This window comes from Perissodus microlepis, chromosome 17 (assembly GCF_051167445.1).
Source record: "Perissodus microlepis isolate ML-2025 ecotype Zambia chromosome 17, ASM5116744v1, whole genome shotgun sequence".
Lineage (NCBI taxonomy): Eukaryota > Metazoa > Chordata > Actinopteri > Cichliformes > Cichlidae > Perissodus > Perissodus microlepis.
Window position 1 is genome coordinate 23947071 of NC_140477.1, and position 19736 is coordinate 23966806.

The following is a 19736-nucleotide window of genomic DNA, read 5'->3' on the forward strand; positions in this document are numbered from 1 at the left end:
ATTTCACACCAGTACAGGTTCTGACAATGATTAACATGTGTTTGCATTTAACACAAATTATTCGACATCTGTGGCTAACAGGTGAACACTGTTCTGACACTAATACCAAACTCACACATAGAGAATACAGAACGGCATTTTAAAGTGAGAAAAGTTAAACTTTACAGGATATCCTGAAATCATAAGAACAAATTTTGATATAATAGAAATGTAGAACAGAGAATCTTGAAAGAAAGAAGTTTTTTTTTTCTTTACAACAAGATGCAAGATGCACCGTCACCATGTAGCAATCTCATATTTTATCTAATATTACCAGAGGTCTACTATATTTAAATGTATATATGAAAGTCAGCATGAACAGCAATGTTGAAGTATGTAGTATGTAGTGCATACCTCTCTCTTGCACATAGTAAGCAAGGTAGAGGTCGAGCTCCTTGACAGAGACAGAGATGTGTCGAGGCTGGACACAGAGGACTGGATTGGAGCACTGGCCTCCTTTCACCAGCCGTTCACCATCTGTGCTTTCCAGTGGGATTCCTTTAAAAAGGATAACCATCACCAGGTCTAATCTCCACACCTTGGAAAAACAAAGCAAAAAAAACCCACTTATGTCTGACTAAAAACATGAGTCTCACTCTTGCTATGTTTAGTGTGAAACTGGTCCCCTGAATGGGCCAAGCATCCATCCTTTTCCTTGACCGCTTAAGACACAGAGTTACGGACTATCAGAGACTGACAGGCAGGGTACATACAGAGCCCCATTTTATCACAGGGCGAACAGATTCGGAATTGTAACCAATTTAGAATCACTAATTAACCTTGCAAGCTTGTCTTTGGATTGTGTAAGGAAGCCATAATACCCAGAGAGAACCAATACAGGCACAGGCAATGAAGCAAACAGTTAGCTATAAATTTAGCATTTCCTAATTTTATTAAGCCAACTTCAGGGTTAACTAAAATTGTATTACAAGTTTCTTAAAGGCTATGATTTTGATTCGCTATTCTGCTTGACTGTCTCTGATTTTAGCGTCATATATCAAATACTTTTCAAGATATAAAATGGTCCATCAACCCACTTTCAGGCCTTTTTTTGAGGCAATGTTTGAACAGGAAGATCACAAATACAATTAAAGATCAGAGCCTAAAAAATTCACTAGCTTTTCCTACCATTAAAATAATGATGATCAACAACTGGCAATCTAACTTTTTAACACACTGACTTGCTCTGACTTCATCTGTTATTAGACTCAACTGGCTTCTTTGAAAATGGAAATGAACTCACCCACCACTTTAATCCCACTAAACATCTTGTTCTGATATATGGTGTAAAAACTGTACATTTAACAGTATTCCCTGAAAACCCTCTTTTGTATGATCACAAAGATAAATGTGTACACACGGGCGATACAATTCATTACAATATAAAAATAAACAGAAAAAGCTGTAACTAAATTTAAGGACGTACGGGGAGAGGTGAAACAGACGGTTCAGGGGCACGGACAGTATGGTGATGGTATATTGACTTTATAAGACATTTTCTTAACTAAAAATCAGATTCTTTAAAAAGTAGAAAGGTTATAATATTTAACCACCAATTTTCAGCTACTGTGAGTTGTTTGACCTCCTTTAATTAGGCAAGGCAAGTTTATTTATATAGCACAATTCAACAGCAAGGTGATTCAAAGTGCTTTACAGAGACACATAAAACAAACCTCCCTGTCTAAGTCTGGTTCTGCTGAAGGTCACTTTTGTTAGTTCATATATTTTTCTTGCTAGCCTCATGTTTGATGTAAAATCCTGAAAAACAAAAACCTGATACAACCTTGTATTGTCACAAAAACTTTTTTAATGAAAAAGTCATGGAAAATAACATTCATAAGACAAGGAAAATCAGCTGTTAAACCCACTCACAGCAGCGATTGTGCAGTTCAGGCAGAAACAAGCCAGCTACAAGTACAAACAGTAGGTAAATAAACTTACCTTCGACGGCAAAGTTGATGTCACTGCTAGTCTGAGTTAGACTGAGTTAGTTTAATTAATTAAAAACTGCTTGATATTTCACATCTTTGACAGCAATTTTAGTCTGGGGTTAGAAAAACTATCTGCATTTCTATCTCTCCAGCCAAAAGAAAATACAAACCAACTTTTTAATTTACCTTGTCAGCTTGTCGGAGACAGTCTATGCGTCTCATTTTGCCTTTCTGGTCAGGGTTTGATAAGACACAACATGCAGCTTTCTTCCCGGTGATTGATAGGACAAAGTCTTCCCTGCATTCAGGTCTAATATCCTTTCTTAGCTTAGCCAAAAGACGACTGGCCCACTTTTGTTTCACCTAGGAACAGAATAAGAAACAGAAACTCTAACTGAATAAGTCTGCTTTGTTCTAGCATATTCTTAGTGTAATTGGGGAAGATGCAATATAATATGGGTATGATATAAAACATTGATTGCTAAATATAAAAATCAGACTACTGTAATTCATTATTATCAGGGTGTCCTAAAAACTCCCCAAACTCCCCACTATGCTTGCTCATAGGGGGTCGTCTGATTGTTGTGATTTTTGTTTTCTGTTTTCTTTGTGTTATTGCAGGGTCTTTACCTTACAATATAAAGCACATTGAGGCAACTGTTGTGTGATTTGGAATTAAAATTATTAGAATTTAAAAAAAAAAACTTTTTAAAATAAAAAAAGTAGTGCTTATTTCAGTTATCCAATATACTTATACCACCTCTGCCTTCTCCCCAAGTAGTTCATCTTTGACAGCTCTCTCTTCTTCTTTAGTCATCCTCTTCTCATGTTTTTTGAAGTACTTCCTTTTCCTGGCCTGGAGGTTAAACCACGTGTAGGCAAAGGCACGAACCTGGGGCAGCAGAGCCTCAATGAACGGATGGAACTCATCCTGGATGATAGAGACACACAGTACAGACTCAGCAATCAGTAACTAAACTAAAACTCAAACACAAAGAGTAGGAGATGTAGCTTTGGATACTAACGATATACTGGTAACGAAACCTTTAACAATGAATCTGCTTCTTGAATATTTTGCCTACATTGTTTAGATTTGACTTGTGCATCAGCAGCAAGACAGAACACTGACATTTTACACATCTGGATAAGACGCACATACTAACAGTCTCTGTGATATATAAGCTAATTTTATATGAAAAAAGAAGGAATATAGTTTTCTGAGAAATTAAGTGTATCAGATGCAGACATATAAAACGTGCTATTAAAAAGTTTAGAGATCCTCTTTCACATTAACAGAATGTAGCATTTGGGTACATTGCAACAGTCAGCCTACAGCAATATCCCAGAGCACAAGCAGCACACTTCACAGTAGAAGACTCTGCACTCTCCAAGTCATGTCAGGTCAAGACAAGGGATAGCTACAGATGATAACATTGTACTGATGCCAGTACCAGATGACCAAGCCTACAGGTCTGATTCTTCTTTAATAGCCTTACTGCTTTCTGTTCAATGTATCAGAGAGCAGTAATTATGTTTTTTTAAAGGTAAAAAAAAAATAGATGTTTTCAGGAACAATGTAGCTGTTCCAAATCTTGATACAGTGGAAAAACAGGGTCAGGGTTTTGAATGTAATAATTAACAAAAATAAAAATGAATAAAAATAATGGGACACCAAATTCCTATTCAGAAACAGCAAAGATGGCATTGGCCCCACCCATACCTTAAAGAGTCAAACTACAGCATCAAGAATTAAGAATTAAAAAAATGTTCCATAGTGTTTAGAGCAGTCTCAAGCCTGAGCTTTTGACTCAGAATGATCTCTTTTAAATACACTAACCATTTTATTTGAAACTTTGGTCATGTGTCATTGTAACAGTGTATTTATAGCAATTTAGGAAAAAGCATAATAGCTCCACTTCAATTTAAATACTTAGAAAAAGAATGTTTTCCACATCTACACATTTCAAAGCTATTCACTCTAAACTAATACAGACTTGTAGGGGTAACCATGTAACTCTTGGAATGCACACAATGGTAAAAGTGGCCCGATGAATGTAAAAACAAAGAATTACCAGATTTATTTTTTTTTACCTGATTTGTGTTTCTAAGAAAAACGAGAGCCACATATGAGGATATTCATTTAAAATTTCAATAGACCAGTAGCAGTATAATGTCCTCGTAAGTGGATATCAGGAGCTTGTAGAGCTAAATTGAGTATTTTGGTCTAAATAACCCAAAATGTGATGTCCACATATGTGGACATCAGGTCCTAGGAGGTTAAATAAAAATTATAAATTGAGTTTCAGATCATTGAGTGAAAAAAGCATTTTTCCCCTTACAACCCAGCCAGCATTCTGGCATCTAAAGATTGTCTGTGTGCCACATGCAGTCAATTAAATTTTACTTATATAGCACCAAATAACAACAACACTTGCCTCAAAGTGCTTTATATTGTAAGGTAACAACCCTACAATAATACAAGAAAAAGAGAGAAAACCCCCAACAAGCTCTTTGTGGGAAAGAAAAACTCCCTTTAAACAGGAAGAAACCTTCAGCAGAAACAGGCTCAGGGATCTGACAGTGAGCAGATGAAGACAGGACAAAAACATGCGATGAAGGAGAGCCAGATATTACTAATAACTAATAATTAAATGCAGAGAGGTGTATGAACACACAGTGAGTGAAAAAAAAAGGTGACTGAAGAAGAAAAACTCAATTATTCATGGAAGCCCTCAGCAGCCTACATCTATTACAGCATAACTACGGGGGGACTCAGAGTCACCTGATCCTACCCTAACTATATCATTTAGCAAAAAGGAAAGTTTGAAGCCTGATCTTAAAAGTAGAGATAGTGTCTGTCTCCCAAATCCGAACTGGGAGCTGGTTCCAAAGAAGAGGTGCCTGAAAACTGAAGGCTCTGCCTCCCATTCTACTTTTAAATACTCTAGGAACAAGTAAGCCTTCAGTCTATGAGAGAAGTGCTCTAATGGGGTGATACGGTACTATAAGGTTTTTAAGATAAGATAAGGCCTGATTATTCAAGACCTTGTATCAATAACAGACAGTCCTAGTTTCAACTCATTATATGAATAAAGCACACGTGTCCACAGAATCAATTTCTTCCATTCCAAACGATCCACCACTATGAGCAAGACAAATGCTGTCAAAGGACATCAGGAAGAAAACTGTTGATGTGCACAAGGCTGGAATGAGCTAAAAGAGCAACTACAAGAAACGTGGTGAAAAGATGACAGCTGCTGGTGCAATTCTTTGAAAATTGAAAAAATATCAAATCACTCAATTTGGAGTTTCATGGAAGTTCTGGCCTCATGGGTGAGGATGATCATCAGGCATGGAAGAAAGCACTGCAGTCAGATAAAACCAAAATCAAACTTTCTGACCTTAACTTGACCCGCCACTTTTAGAGGAAGAGAAATGCTAAGCATGACCCGAGGAACACTAACCATTTTTGTGCTAAGAGTACGAGAAGACCAGCGGGAGAGACCTTTGAACAGGACCATGTACTATAAATTTTCGGACGAGAACCTTCTTCCCTCAGCCAGAACAGTTAAGATGGGTCATGGACCAGTCTTGACAATGACCAAAAACACACAAAAGGCTAAAGATGAAGCACACTAAAGTCATACCTCGGCCAGGCATAGCCTGTCTCTACACCTCAGTCCTATAGAAAATCTGTGGAGGAAGCTGAAGTTTCAATTTTCCAAGCAGCAGCCAAGAAACCTGAAAGATTTAGAGAGATTCTATAAAGTGGAGTCAGTCAAAATCCCTCCTAGGATGTCTGTAAACCTGGTGACCAATTACAAGAAACTTCGTACTGGTGTCTTTGCCAGCAACGTCTCAACCAAGTACTCAGTGAGTATTAGGCCTTTATAACTATACAGCATCAACAATATGGTCAGGTCTTGGGGGTCCAGGGCTGCCAGCAAGGTCACTGCGTCCACCCAGCTGAATTCTGCTGATATATTAATTCCTACAATTTGATCATAAAAGACTTAAACACCACCACTGCCAATGAGTTACTGCAGTGCAAGCTCAGTTTAATTGTCTAATTCACAGTAGTTTAGTCCTTCTGCACCAGTCGTAGTAACCAGCATGACTGAGGAGAACACTAAGCAGTTGACCCTAATGTGCACAGTTTGCACAGTACCAGCATGTCTCTTTGAAACTAAAAAGAGGTCATTTAATCTGGTGCGGCTAATTTCAAAGCATGACACCAATCAAAAATTTAAAAAAAAAAAGGAAATATGTTGAGGATTTTGTGCGCTCACAAAGAGCTGTCCCTAATGTGTTGTGATTTCATTGATTTACTTCAGTACTTAGAGAAAATGTCTTTGTTGTCTGCCTCCTGCTTTGCCTATAAGGCAGATATTTTTGCACTTTTATAACTGTGTCTACATTTCACCATGACTGTAGTTTATATAAATCATTTTATCCTTTTTTTTGCCTTTTTTGTATAGCAAAGTGACTTGATACCAAGGTATCATGTCTGTGAAAGTTCTCAGTGATACCTTGATACCAAGGCATTCCTACATTCCTACCACAGTTGGTTCACATGGTCTTCTAGCCAGCCAAATGGTTTGCTGTAGTTAATCCAGATTGCTCAAAGACAACACAAAGTTGCAAAGTTATTGCTATTATTAAATTCAAATTTATAGTTAGGTCCATGGGATTTTGGACACATTCAAGCTCACATTCATTTGACAAAAGTTACATTATTCCATGTCCATGTAAGTTCTCAATCATCCAGGTCATGGTAATCTAAGGAGTTTGGAAAGAATGGCGACTGGACTTTAAGTTTCTTGAAGACATTTCACCTCCCATCTAAGAAGCTTCTTCAGTTCTAAAACCAAATGGTGCCGAGTCACAGGTATTTAAAACCTAGTGGGAGTTTCCCTTAAGAGGGTCGTTAAACCAACTATTGACCATGTCCCTCATCACATGAGTCAAGGTGTCAAAAAGGGTGTGGATCATTATTAGCAGAAATTCTCCCGAGTTTCTCTGATAAACCTGCTACATAAGGGATGACCATGTTGTTCTGTTTGTCCTTCTGATTCTTCCTAGTTGGTGTGTGACCTTCTTTCCAGTTCATCTTTGCTGATTTGATGAAAGCCCATTTAGGATAACCAAATGTTTTAAGAGCTTTCTTTACATGTATGTTCTTTTCTTTCCCTTCTGCGCACAGCACAGTCCAGAAATGGCAAACTATTACCTTTGTCTCTTCCCTGGTGAACTTTATGTTTTTATCCACTGAGTTGATGCGAGCAGTGAAGGATTCAACTTCTTGGGCAGTGGCTTGGTGCTGTCCTTTTGAAAGAACCAAGAGCTTTACTTTCTACTTCCTCCATGTGAAGGTTGACTACAATGGATAACACTGGGAAGCCCATGACACATCCATGTTTTTGTCTGTATAAACCCTTGTTGTATTTAAAATATGCTGTGGTAAGGCCGAGATCTAACAGTTTGCAAATTTGTTTGGGGGTAAAGCCGGTTCTGTTTTCTAAGGAGCTGTCTTGCTGTAGTCATTTCCTGACAGTTTCCACTACCTCAGTTGTAGGTATGCAAGTGAGACCACATCAAAGGACACTATGGTTTCATCCAGATCCAGTGTAAGTTTCTGGACCTTGATGGTGAAGTCAGAGTTTCTGATGTGATAGATATTAAATTTGAAAGGCAGTTTTAAAATTATTATTGAATTGACTAACGAAACAAAAGTTATGTAAACCTACATGGCCCCATGTAAAAAAAAATAATTACCCGCTAAACCTAATAACTGGCTATGTGACCCTTGATAACAAAAACTGCAAATAAGCATTGCAATTACTCGCAATGACTCTTCCACATCACTATGGAAGAATTTGACCCACTCTTCTTCTGCAAAGACGAGTGGGTCAAGTGTTTTAATTCAGGCACATTAGAAGGTTTTCCAGTACGAAAGGCCTGCTTAGGCTAATACCATCTCAATCTGATTTAAGCCTGGACTTTGACTAGGCCACTTTATTTTCACTCCATTTCATTTTGTTTTTTGAGCAACTTAGAAGTGAACTTGCTGGTGTGTGTGTTTTGGATCATTGTTCTGCTGCATAATTGTGCTTGACGATCAGGGCCTGAACTAATGGCTGTTCCTTCAAGATTTCCTGGTAGAGAGCAGAATTTACGGTTTCATCAAGTACAGCAAGTCGTTTAGGTCGTGAAGAAGCAAAGCAACCCCAGACCGACACACTACCACCACCATCTTTGACTGTTGGTATGATGTTCTTATGTAAATGTACTGTGTTAGTTGGATGCAGTTAGTTGACTGAACAAAAATGGGGTTAGTTTCCTTGGATGTTTTACCTTCAGGGTTGGATACTCTGAGCTTAATTAACAATTTCCATTTTATGTGTAGCATGATTGATGACATCACTACTATGATGTCTACAATCTAGAATGACGAATTTGCAGTTTTCTCAATGATTTTGTTGTAAGCCCTACTGAACAGCTTATGATGAAGCTGGTGTTAAGCAATTGCGTTTGAAGTTCCTCTGTGTTCATGCTATGAAATACAGCATCATTCTCTGAGGAGGTGCAGCATGTGTCAGGATACAGTTAGCATGGGTTTGAGTACTTTTTTGAATGTTCCTAATTCAAAACAGCAGCCACAGCTTTATCAGTAAATGTCAGACAGACATCAAATTAAATCCACTCTCCATCTCTCTATATAATTAACAAAACATCAAAAAACTGTCTCAGAGAGCTGTTTACAAGTTTACTGTGAAATGATTTCCTGACTCAATATACAGTGTGTGTGTGTGTGTGTGTGTGCGTGTGTGTGTGCGTGTGTGTGTGTATGTGTGTGTGCGCGCGTGTGTGTGTGTATTGTAATAATTCAACTTAATGTTGGCTGTTTGCAAGAAATAAAAATGAATTCATATTATGAGTTAAAAAAATTATAAAAACTTAATCCATCACTTAACCCAGCTGCCTTGGCAAACTCTAGGCCAATCTCCTACCTTCCTGTCATCTCAGAAATTCTTGAAACGATCTATAAAACTGAAAAACATGCTTACCGAGGCTGGATTATTGGAATTCATTATTATAAGGCTGTCATAACAACACTTGAAAAGCCCTCAGTTGATCCAAAATGCTGCAGGAAAAGTTGTGTATTTCTTCATATTTCTCCAATAGTTGCATCGTTCCATAGTTTTACTGTTAAATCTGAAATTAAATTTGAAGTCATTCTCCTCATATACAAGATCTTGAATAATTAGATCGTATCTCATCTTAAAGACGTCATAGTACCATATCACCCTATGAGAGCACTTCACTCTCGGACTGCAGGCTTACTTGTGGTTCCTAGAGTATTTAAAAGTAGAATGGGAGGCAGCGCCTTCAGCTTCGAGGACCCTCAGATAACCTCTCTACTTGTAAGATTAGGCTTAAAACTTTCCTTTTTTGTTAAAGCATATAGTTAGGGATACTCCGCTGCTGGGTGTGTTGCCATGATGCACTGAGCGTTTCTTCTTCTTTTGACACGCACTATTTGTTTTTAAGCCACTTTGTATTTAATTATTAGTTATTATTAATCTCTGGATCTCTTCCACACTGTATCTTTTGTCCTGTCTTCTTCCCCTTCCCTTCCAACCGGTCATGGCAGTTGGCTGCTCTTCCCTGAGCAGGGTTCTGGCAGAAGTTTCTTACTCTTAAAAGGGAGATTTTCCTTCCCACTTTCACTAAGTGCTTGTTCATAGGGGGTTGTGTTACTGTTGGTGTTTTCTCTGTATTTTTGTAGGATCTTTAACTGGCAATACTAAGTACCTTTAGTACATAGCACTGTTTTTAGTGCTATGTAAATAAAATAAAACTGAATCTCTGTCTGATTTCCTTTTTTTTTTTTTTTTTTTTTTTTGCCTGTCCCATTTGGCTCTTTTGCCATCAGAATTATTGTCTAAAGGCGAAGAAAGATCCATCCCAGCCTTGCCGTAATGGTCCATTTGATTCACCTTTTATTGTTTATTTTATTTTCACTTGCTGAATACGGGACAGACTTGACTGGGGGAAAGAAGGGGAGAAAGAAAGAGGGAAAGAAAAACAGCTGAGAAGAGGGACGGGGGAGAAGGGCAAAAAACAAAAACCAACAGAATAAGCAGAGAAAAAAAAATGCATATATCGATCACCTGGATCACCTGTTGAGAAAGAAAAAAGAAAACAAGCAGAAGAAAACAAGAGTAATAGAATAAACAACATCACAATGATATATGGGAATATGACAGTAAATAAATATTATAAATATAAATACTAAATATTAAACATTATTGTGTAGCACGTAAGATCGACAGCACACAGTGTGCTTTGAGGTAGGAGCCAAAAAGGGTGTAGTTTGTGTGTGTGATCACCCGTGTGTACACCTGTGAGCATGGACGCGCTTGTTTTTTAAAAGGTTCCTTCATGTAATGATCTGCTAGAGGGTGTGGGGAGCCACTGCCCCGTCCTCCAGGGCATGAAGCAGGTATGGAGGAGATCAAAACTCCAGACATCCAGAGGCCCCCAGAACACAAGAGACCAAGGAAGACCAACAGAGGGGCAGCCGCGCCACTGTCCCAGAAAGAGCTGAGGAGAGTCCCAGATGAGGGGTCACTCAGCAGCCGCGGAGCAGAAGCCAGGGGGGGTTGCAGTGATGCGCCCGTGAGCTCCGCCGGCAGCCAGCTGTGCCTGAGTGACCGAGCCCCAGGCCAAGAGGCCGGGGGCACCCCACCTCCGAAGTGGCCCGAGCGAGCCCCAGGCTCCAGGCCCCGATAAGCGGCCGCCAAGAAGTGAGCCGGTGTGTACCTGGACGCCCATCCCCGGACACAAAGAACCACCAACGCACCGATGTCTGAGGGAGTCCGCCACCGGCAGGGGAAGTGGTGGTGGGGGGAGATAGGCCTCCAAACCTTGGAGGGCCTGAGATGTCCCCAGAGAGGTGGCGTCTGATACCCAACCTGACATATAGACACAGACATACAGGCACACACAGATACAAACATCCATTCCCACCCTCATGCTCTCATATGCACTTACTCCACACTCAACCAACGTGGACACAGACATAAAGAGACGCTGTACACACAATCACACTCCCCAAGCGTACTCTACGAACCGGGTCTAGGTACCCTTGCCCCTGGAGGGGGGAACTGCACCCAGACCCAGGTGGTGTTACCCTTTTCCCTGCGGTGGGGAGAAGCAGATCGCCCCGACTCCGCAGCAGCAGGGAGGCCCCACATTCCAGACCCCAGTCGGACGGCCAACTCCTCCTCCTAGCCCCCCGCTCCAGCAGGTCGCAAAGAACGGGGGTGAGAGAAGACTCCAAACCTCCCTCCACCCGCTCATTGTAGTGTTGATGCATGTGTGTTCTAAGGTGCATTTAAAACCCAGGAGGGCATGGAGCTACCTGCCAGAGAGCAGCAGGTAAGCGCATAGCCCCTCCTGCTAGCCCTCAATGTCTATGTGTATTTAAAATTGAGAGGTGGGCAACGACGCCAGGGGTGAGGTTGTACACCCTGATGGTAATTTGGATTCCGTGTAGCGTGCCCACCCCCAAGATCCTATATGTATGTGTAATGAGAGTGTGAGTAATGTGAATGTCTAAGTTGTGGGATAAAATTGAGGCAGAGGCAGCCAGAAGGGGACAGAGGGGGGGGTAGCCTCCTCTGCACCCTGGTGACACACCCCTACTCCAAGGCCCTGCATGTGTGGGTGGTTGTGGTGGAGCGGGAAGAGGGAGGCAGCTGGAGATGGGGAGGGAAGGAAGGGAGGGGCGAGTGACCCCTCCCTGGGGCCAGCTCCCCCGCTGACCCCAGTAGGCACCCCCATACTCCGCGACCCGCCAGGGAAAGGGGGCCCAGGCCCATCTGGACCGGGGCCCAGTGCAGCAGCGCCGCCCGGCCCCACAGAGCCCGGGACAGTCCACCCAACCCCACCACAGAGAAAACTGCACCCACCCCATCATCCACTCATCTTCCAGACTACACAAGACAATAGACGCCCAGGCTGAGATCTTCCTCCACCTCTCCTGTATCTCCCCCTCCTGCAGAGAGAGTTCCTGAAGAGAGGAAAGCTCCTGCAAGATGTGACAACCTCCCCCACCAGTTGAAGAGCCCCCCAGGTGGCTCGACGCACCGGCGGCACCCTGCGCCAGGGCCGGGCCCCCATACACCCACCCGCCCACAACCCCGGCAACACACCAACCAGGACCCAAGCCCCCGAGGCCCGGCCAGGGCCCCAGCCCAGAGCCGGAGCGCCCCAGAACCTCACGCCCATCCCGGACCCACCCAGGGGCAGCCAGGCTACCAGGTCAGTAACCCACGTCCGTCAGCACAGACCCTCCCCTAGCCCCGCTGCACGCAGCCACGAGGAAACCGTCACCTAAGAGCCAACAGAGCCCCTAATTGGCCATGACCGCTACCCCAGGTTGAGCCCCCCATGGAAGATGCCCCCGGGGAACCCCCCGACACCCTAAGCCTGTCCCTACCCCCACACCAATCACAACAGTGAAGGCGGGACCAAACTATGACCCCCCACCCCCACTAGGTGATGGAGCTGATCAAAGGAGCCCAGAGCAATTGATCTGATGTGGTGGCAGAGGCTGTATCAAGACTAATGTAATCTAATAGATAATTTCTATATTGGTTAGAATTAAGATTATTTTTATTTTTCCAGTTCATGAGGACTGTTTTCTTGGCTATGCATAGGGCAGTGAAAACCATATGGGCTATATTCTTTTCTGAAGTGACATTATCTAAGCTGCCCAACAAACACACTAAGGGGGAAGTTGGAATGTTACATTTCAGACACTTTGATAAGTCTTCACATATCTCGCGCCAAAACTTCTGAACTGGTGGACAGAACCAAAGAGCGTGGATATAATTGTCCGGTGAATTGGTTTGGCAGTGTGAGCAGTTGTTGGTAAACGTAAAGCCCATCTTGAACATCCGATGACCTGTATAGTGCACTCTATGTAATATTTTGTATTGAATTAATTGAAGACTGGGATTTCTGATTAGATGAAAGGTTTTTAAGCAAATCTGAGACCAGAAGTTTTGGTCTAAGTTAACTGATAAATCCGCTTCCCATTTTGCAATAGGAAGTGATATTGATTCATCTGTTTTAGAAAGCATTCTGTATATTTTGGAAAGTAATTTGGGGGTTTTAAGAGTAAGAAATTGAACCACACTTGGTGGTGTTTGTAGTTCAACTTGACCCGGTTTAAATTTCTTTTTTACTATGGATTTAATTTGTTGATATTCTAAAAATCTTTTCTTGTTGATCCCATATTGTGTAACTAGTCTGTCAAATGAAATAAATTCTGTTCCTTCTAATATATGTTCTAAGTATTTGATTCCTTTACCACTCCAATCTAAAAAGTTTATCATATTATTGTTTTGTAATATGTCAGGGTTGTTCCAGATAGGTGTACGTTTGCATGGATTAATGAAGACTCTGTCAATTTTAGAAACTCCCACCATGCTGTCAGAGAAGAGCTGATGTTGATGCTTTTAAAGCATTCATGTCGTTGGATGTTTGAGCTGATAAATGGTAGATCTGAAATCTCTAGATTATTGCAAAGTGCTTGTTCTACATCTAGCCAAGGTTCATCTAAGAGGGTATGTTTTAGCCATCCTGAGATAAACTGAAGCCTGTTGGCTAAGAAGTAGTGCTGAAAGTTAGGTAGTTCTAATCCTCCTTTATCCTTGGTCTTTTGTAGTGTTTTTAAGCTTATACGTGGGGGTTTATTTTTCCAAAGGAATTTGGACATACATGAATCTAGAGATCTGAACCAATCTTGTGATGGCTTATTTGGGATCATTGAGAATAAATAATTTATTTTTGGTAAGACCATCATTTTTATAGCGGCAACCCTTCCCATGAGTGATATGGGTAGACATTTCCACCTAGCCAGATCGCCTTCTACCTTCTTTAAAAGTGGGATATGGTTTAATTTAGTTAGATCTGCAAGCTTGGGAGAAACATTAATACCTAAATATTTTATATTTCCCGATTGCAGTGGTGTGGAAGAAGAATTATGGAAGGAGCAATTAATCGGTAGGACTGTAGATTTTGACCAGTTAATTGAGTAATCTGATATTCTTGCAAAAGAGTTTATCAATTCAATCACCCCAGAGATATTGGTTTGTGAATTTTGGAGAAAGAGTAACACATCTCTGTCTGATTTCCACACATAGCAGGCAGCATTAGACAGTGCAGCTTTATGGAAATATAGCATTTTTGAAGAGTTAAAAAAAACCTCCTGCGTTTGTAGAGTGCATTGACTGGTCAGTAAAACTAGAAAGATGCTATGTAAAAAAAGTATCACAATCCTTCCTTATTCCTTTTGTTTTTGCATATTTGTCACAGTCACATATTTCACATCATCAAACAAATTTGAATATTAGACAAAGATAACCTGAGTAAATAAAATTTTTCATTTATTAAACAAAGAAGTTATCCAAACCTGTGCTATACAAAAAAGTAATTGCCCCCTAAACCTAGTAAGTGGTTGTGGCAGCATTCAGAAGTGAACTAGCCTGAGTTTTAAGGCTTGAACTACTGGCCAGACATTCTCCTTCATGGATTTCTGGTAGAGAGCAGAATTTGCGGTTTCATCAACTGCAGCAAGCAGCAAAGCAACCGAAGGCCATAATACTACCATCACCATACCAACAGGCTTCTGCTGATATGAGGTTCTTTTTATGAAAGGCTGTTAGTTTTATGCCAAATAGTTTTCCAAAGGTCTTGAGGATCATCAAGGTTTTTGGCAAATGTGAGACGAGTCTTTGTGCTCTTTTTGGTCAGCAGTGGATTTCCCCTTGAAACTCTTCCATGCCATTTTTGTCAAGTCTCTTTCTTACTTACGATTCTTATCACGAAACCTGACCTTAACTGAGGTTATCTGTGATTAATCTTTTAATTTTTTTTTTTTTTTATTTGGAAAGCTAAGTTCAATTTCACTAACCACACTCAGGGCTGATTCTTCCAGACCTGCTGAATCAATAAGTCACTTAAATAGAACCTTTCTGAAAAAGTGTAGTAGGCTAAAAGAGCTCAAACACCAACACATCATGCCACAATCTAAATAAACAGATGGGAAACGAAGTCATTGACATCTAATAGTCTAGAAAGAGTTGCAAAGCCATTTCTAAAGATTAAACATGGAAAAAAAACACAAAAAACATCCTGCTGATCTCCAAGACATTTGGGTAAATATTCTGTGGACTGATGGGACAAATGCTGAACTTCAGGGAAAGTTTGATTCCTATTACATCTGCCATAAAACTAACACAGCATTTCATAAAAACAACATCATACCGTGGTCAGACATGGTGTAGGTTTGTGCGCTGAAGCTCAACTGTGTTTGGGTTTTGCAGCAGGAGAATAATCCAAAACACATCAACAAGCCCACCTGTGAATAGCTCAAAAAAGATGAAAAAAATGAAGGTTTTGAAGTTGTCTAGTTAAAGTCCAGAATCAAACCTGATTACGATGCTTTGGGAGTTTAAACAGGACTTTCATACTGAAAAACCTTCGCACTTATTGCTTCAAAAGGTGCCACAACCAGTTATTAGATTTAGGACACAATTTGTCTTTTGCACAAACCCAGATAGGTTAGGATAACTGTTTGCTTAATAAATGAAATCCTTTTTTTAAAAATGCATTGTGTATTTACTCAAGTTATCTTTGATAATCTGGAAGATGCAAGTGTGAAAAAATATGGAAAACACTAAGAATCAGGAAGCAGCAATTAAAATACAATTTTTTAACTTTGTTGTTAAAAAAGTTTTTTTTTTTCAGAAATGACACCACTGATATGTAAACTACTCTCGTCCACAGATACTAGGAAAACACTTGAGCACAGATACACACTTGCAGATGCACACACAAGTATATGTAGGCAGACAAATCTCAAAAAGTTACTGTAGAGAAACTGTAGAAAGTCTGTTAACCAGTAACTTCAATGCATTCCAGCTACAAACTCCATGTTAATTCCAGCCCCTGATCAGCAGGTTTGCTGCAGTCTGCAGATTTGTTTCAGCCTTCACATATGTGCCTGCTTTTGATCAAACACGAATTTATATTGCGACACTGTTTGATTGAAGATGTCAGTCACCAAACAGTGTTAGGTCACATATAACCAGGACTGTCAAATCAACAAAGGCTGTCTAGACTAAAGCTTCCTTTCAAAGTGGGAAAGCTTTCCTTTAACAGCTGAAGTGTAACAACTGTGGTGTAGTTTTACCTGAGACAGCGAGAGGGACGAAAACATCATTTTGACGAGATGGAGCTGAATCACAGCAGGCTGTGCGTTAACATACACATTTAAATCCTCATAGCGTACTTATTTGTTTTTGGAGATATCTGTATGTTCTTCCATGTCGGGATTCAGTTAAGCAGCGATCCCTCTGGGCGGGAGAAAACGCTGCATTTCCTGGGCTGTTAAAATGGGCTTTTCCAAAGAATCCACATATGAGAGCGAACGACTGCTGTGTCAACTCCAGAAACGATCACACGCCAGAAAAGTTTCGGCCCCGGAAAAATGTCCCGCGGGGGGAAAAAAAGAAAGTTGTTCGGAAAATATGGCCAGAGGTTTAACGGAACATGGGAGTTGTGTCATTTAGAGAGGGAAGGAGATGAGGGGGCGAAGAATAAAAGACAGAGAGCTGAAATGACGTTATGAATTCAGCCCATCCCAAACTATGAGCTTAAAGCTGCAGCTGCGCTCTCACTGCCCAGCTGCCCTATAACGCGCACAGCACTTTATCTCAATAACAGCTGCACCTCCGTCCTGCAGTCTTAAAAATCATGGATTCAAACTAGGTGTTCAAAGTCCTGACCGACTGCATTCTAGTGAAATGAGAAGCATTAAAAAGCTGACCAAGGTTTATATTATAATTGGATACCTCATCCACAAATCGGCACAATGGTTCCGCGATATACAGGCAAATGGTCAATTAGAGACACCAACACCGATAAGTGTCCTATTAATGTGTTAGTAATCCAACCACGTGCACCCAGAACCTTCTGCAACGTACCCCATCACCTTAATAGGTGTTCAGCAATATCATCAACAGGCACAGCATGTGTTTCACAGTATTTTCCTGCTTCTCAAACCATGTGAGTCATCCTGTCCTGTGGACACTTGGAAATATTTCATCACAGTAAAAGTGATTACTCAGAATAAGTTTGTTTGGCTTCACTCGATCCTCTAAGGTGACTGTTGACCAAACTTTCCAAACTGTGGCAGCAAGACTGAGTACTCTCAGGGTAGATAAACCTATTTCTGTTCCATTCTGCTTTAAATGTTGCACTGGTCTGCATCTACATAGTACCTTTTAACCTTAGTGGTTAAACAAAGCACATTACAATGTTATTGTCCATTTTTCCACAATGAGACACAATAATGGTGGCAGAGCTGGCATGCAAGAGAATGGCATGTGATAGCATTGTTGTGCCTACAATTAAACTGTATCCCATATTTCCTGCAATTACTAAGTACTTTATATTGAATTATATTGATAGTCATAATTATAAGTCAGGGTATTTACAAATGTTTTATATACACATTCAACCAACAATAAGTTCCACTTATAGCCTATAATCATACATTTGTACTTTCATGATATATTTGTATAACACGCATGTACTTCCTTTTCTACTCAGAATCCTTACTTTTGATATTTAAATATAGTTAGCTCATAATGACTGGTTTTATTCGTGTGGTACACAGTTTACAGTAGTCGTTTTCAACACTGGATTTACAAGATGTGAATACCTTCACATAAAGTCCCAAGACACAAGAGTCGTGTACTGTGTGAGCAGGGGCATGCCATCTCAGTCGGTTGAATAGGCTAAAGCTTTTCCTCAGGCAGACATTCCTCTGGGTCATGTACCGCATTTAGAGGGACTGATGAGGGGCAGCATCTGACTCTTTTCTGCTCTTGAGCGATTTCTCGGATGTTTGCTCACCTTGCAAGTTGAACATGACTCTTTGAGTGTTTCCAACTGATGTGGTTCAGGAGGACTGCCTCCACTAACTGCATTTTTTCTCCCTCTTTCAGGCAGCTCTCTGACTGGGCTGTAAGCCGGGGCAGGAGGCCCTCTGTCGGCCTGTCATTCTAACTCAGCCCGCTGGCTCTAACTGCGGCCATTTTCTGCTGACTAACACAAATGCCCAGAAACATCCACACATCCACAGACCGAGAGGAGGAGGCGGAGGAGGAGGCTTGAGCTGAACTTCAACTTGGCCTTCCACCGTCCCGCGTGACGAGTGGAGCGGTGGCGGAGGGCCTGCTGCTGCACGCGCTTCAACAAAGCCCCTAGCTCAACAACTTTCACCCCCTACTCCACACCTGATACGCACACAGCAGGGCATATTTTCCGCTTAATCGGTCGAAGTCAGGGCCCGGAACCCATAGCCTGTGGGAAGAAGCTTGTGTAACGCTAATACGCCACGTTCAAAACTTCATTCAAAATTACAACAGTTAAAATAGTTTTTGTTTTATCGCTGGCCTAACTAACATTCCGTGTGTAACATGAAATCATTTCGTGTCTAAATACATTTTTGGCAAATTCGGTGCGCATAAAATACTCAGAAAGAGCTTTACGGCAACGAAATTTCCACTTTCATAATCGTAATTGCTGCTGGCTTCCGCCTTGCACTCAGCGTTTGATGGAAAACGTCAGCTGGATAAAAGGGCAACCCGACAGGCAAAGTTAAGATTTTATTGAAGGGTGGGCTTTAACGTGTATCATATGTGTGCCGAATTTAAGGATGGGCCCTGACAGTTCAACCTTGTTCCCACTTATGTTTTGACTGCGTGTATATTTGTTGTCATGCGCAGGACAATTCATTTTGCCATATTTTGAATGTGATTTAGCGGGCAGAATCTCTCCAGGAAAACGCCAGGGATCGGACCGTGTTCAAATGCTGAAACAAACTAAAAGAAAAAATGAGAAATACGGACGCAGGCTTGCTGACATTAGGACGGAACTATCGCACCGCTTTCTGCTCCACTTTCAGCTGCGTAGCCTGCGTTACTCAGTCAACTCCTCGCATTGCGTCTTTTTCGGAAAACACGAAACAGCACACCAGTGGGAAAGGACACACTGCTACATTGTTGTACCGGAACAGGTTTTGTCCTACCATGTCGAAGCTGAGCCGCCACCGGGGAAAGTTAAAGCTGATATCAGTGCCTGCCCATCTCGCGCTGTCGTTCGTTACCATTCCATATTCATTTCTACCATTGTGCGCGTGCCAGCTGGAGTATAACCGCGGTGCTCGAGACCAGAAACGTCCCGCGTCAAGCTTCGGGCTCCACGGCAATAACCCCCCCACCACACGCGCGCGCGCGCGCACGCACACATACATATACACACACACCGCCCGGAAGGCTGCGGCAGAACAGACCAGTGTTACATTAACCTTCCACCTGTCTTCTGTTCAGCGTTCTCCTCGCTTCTGTCTTCCTCATATTAGCTCTTCTTCCTGTGAAACGTTTTATTCCTTCCTTTAGTTTTTTTTTCACTTTTTCCTTTCTCACTTTGTTTGACTGCTTTGTCTTCATGTCTCTTCACCCTTTTTCTAAGATCGTAGATGAGCAGATTCAGTCCTTAGAGAGAATTAAGGGTGAGCCTTCATCTACAGTAGTCAGAAATCCTTTGCTTTATAAAGTCTAAATATTCACTTTCTGCCAAGTTTTGAGCTTCATTTGTCTTTGTTTTTTCCTTGGGACACAC

General features: G+C 41.3%; 1 protein-coding gene across 4 annotated transcripts in view; it reads right to left on the minus strand.

Annotated features, from left to right (window-relative positions):
• Positions 1 to 19736, minus strand: part of nfic (nuclear factor I/C) — a 53131-nt gene that overhangs the window by 19977 nt on the left and 13418 nt on the right. Inside the window, exons 1-4 of one of the 4 annotated variants that reach the window (XM_084910882.1) lie at positions 19144 to 19446; positions 2731 to 2901; positions 2157 to 2333; positions 394 to 577 (exon numbers count right to left, since the gene is read on the minus strand). In XM_084910882.1, the coding sequence (XP_084767008.1) occupies positions 394 to 577; positions 2157 to 2333; positions 2731 to 2901; positions 19144 to 19368 (757 nt within the window). In that variant the 5' untranslated portion in view covers positions 19369 to 19446. The other 3 variants (XM_084910883.1, XM_084910885.1, XM_084910884.1) reach the window with 3 other exon arrangements.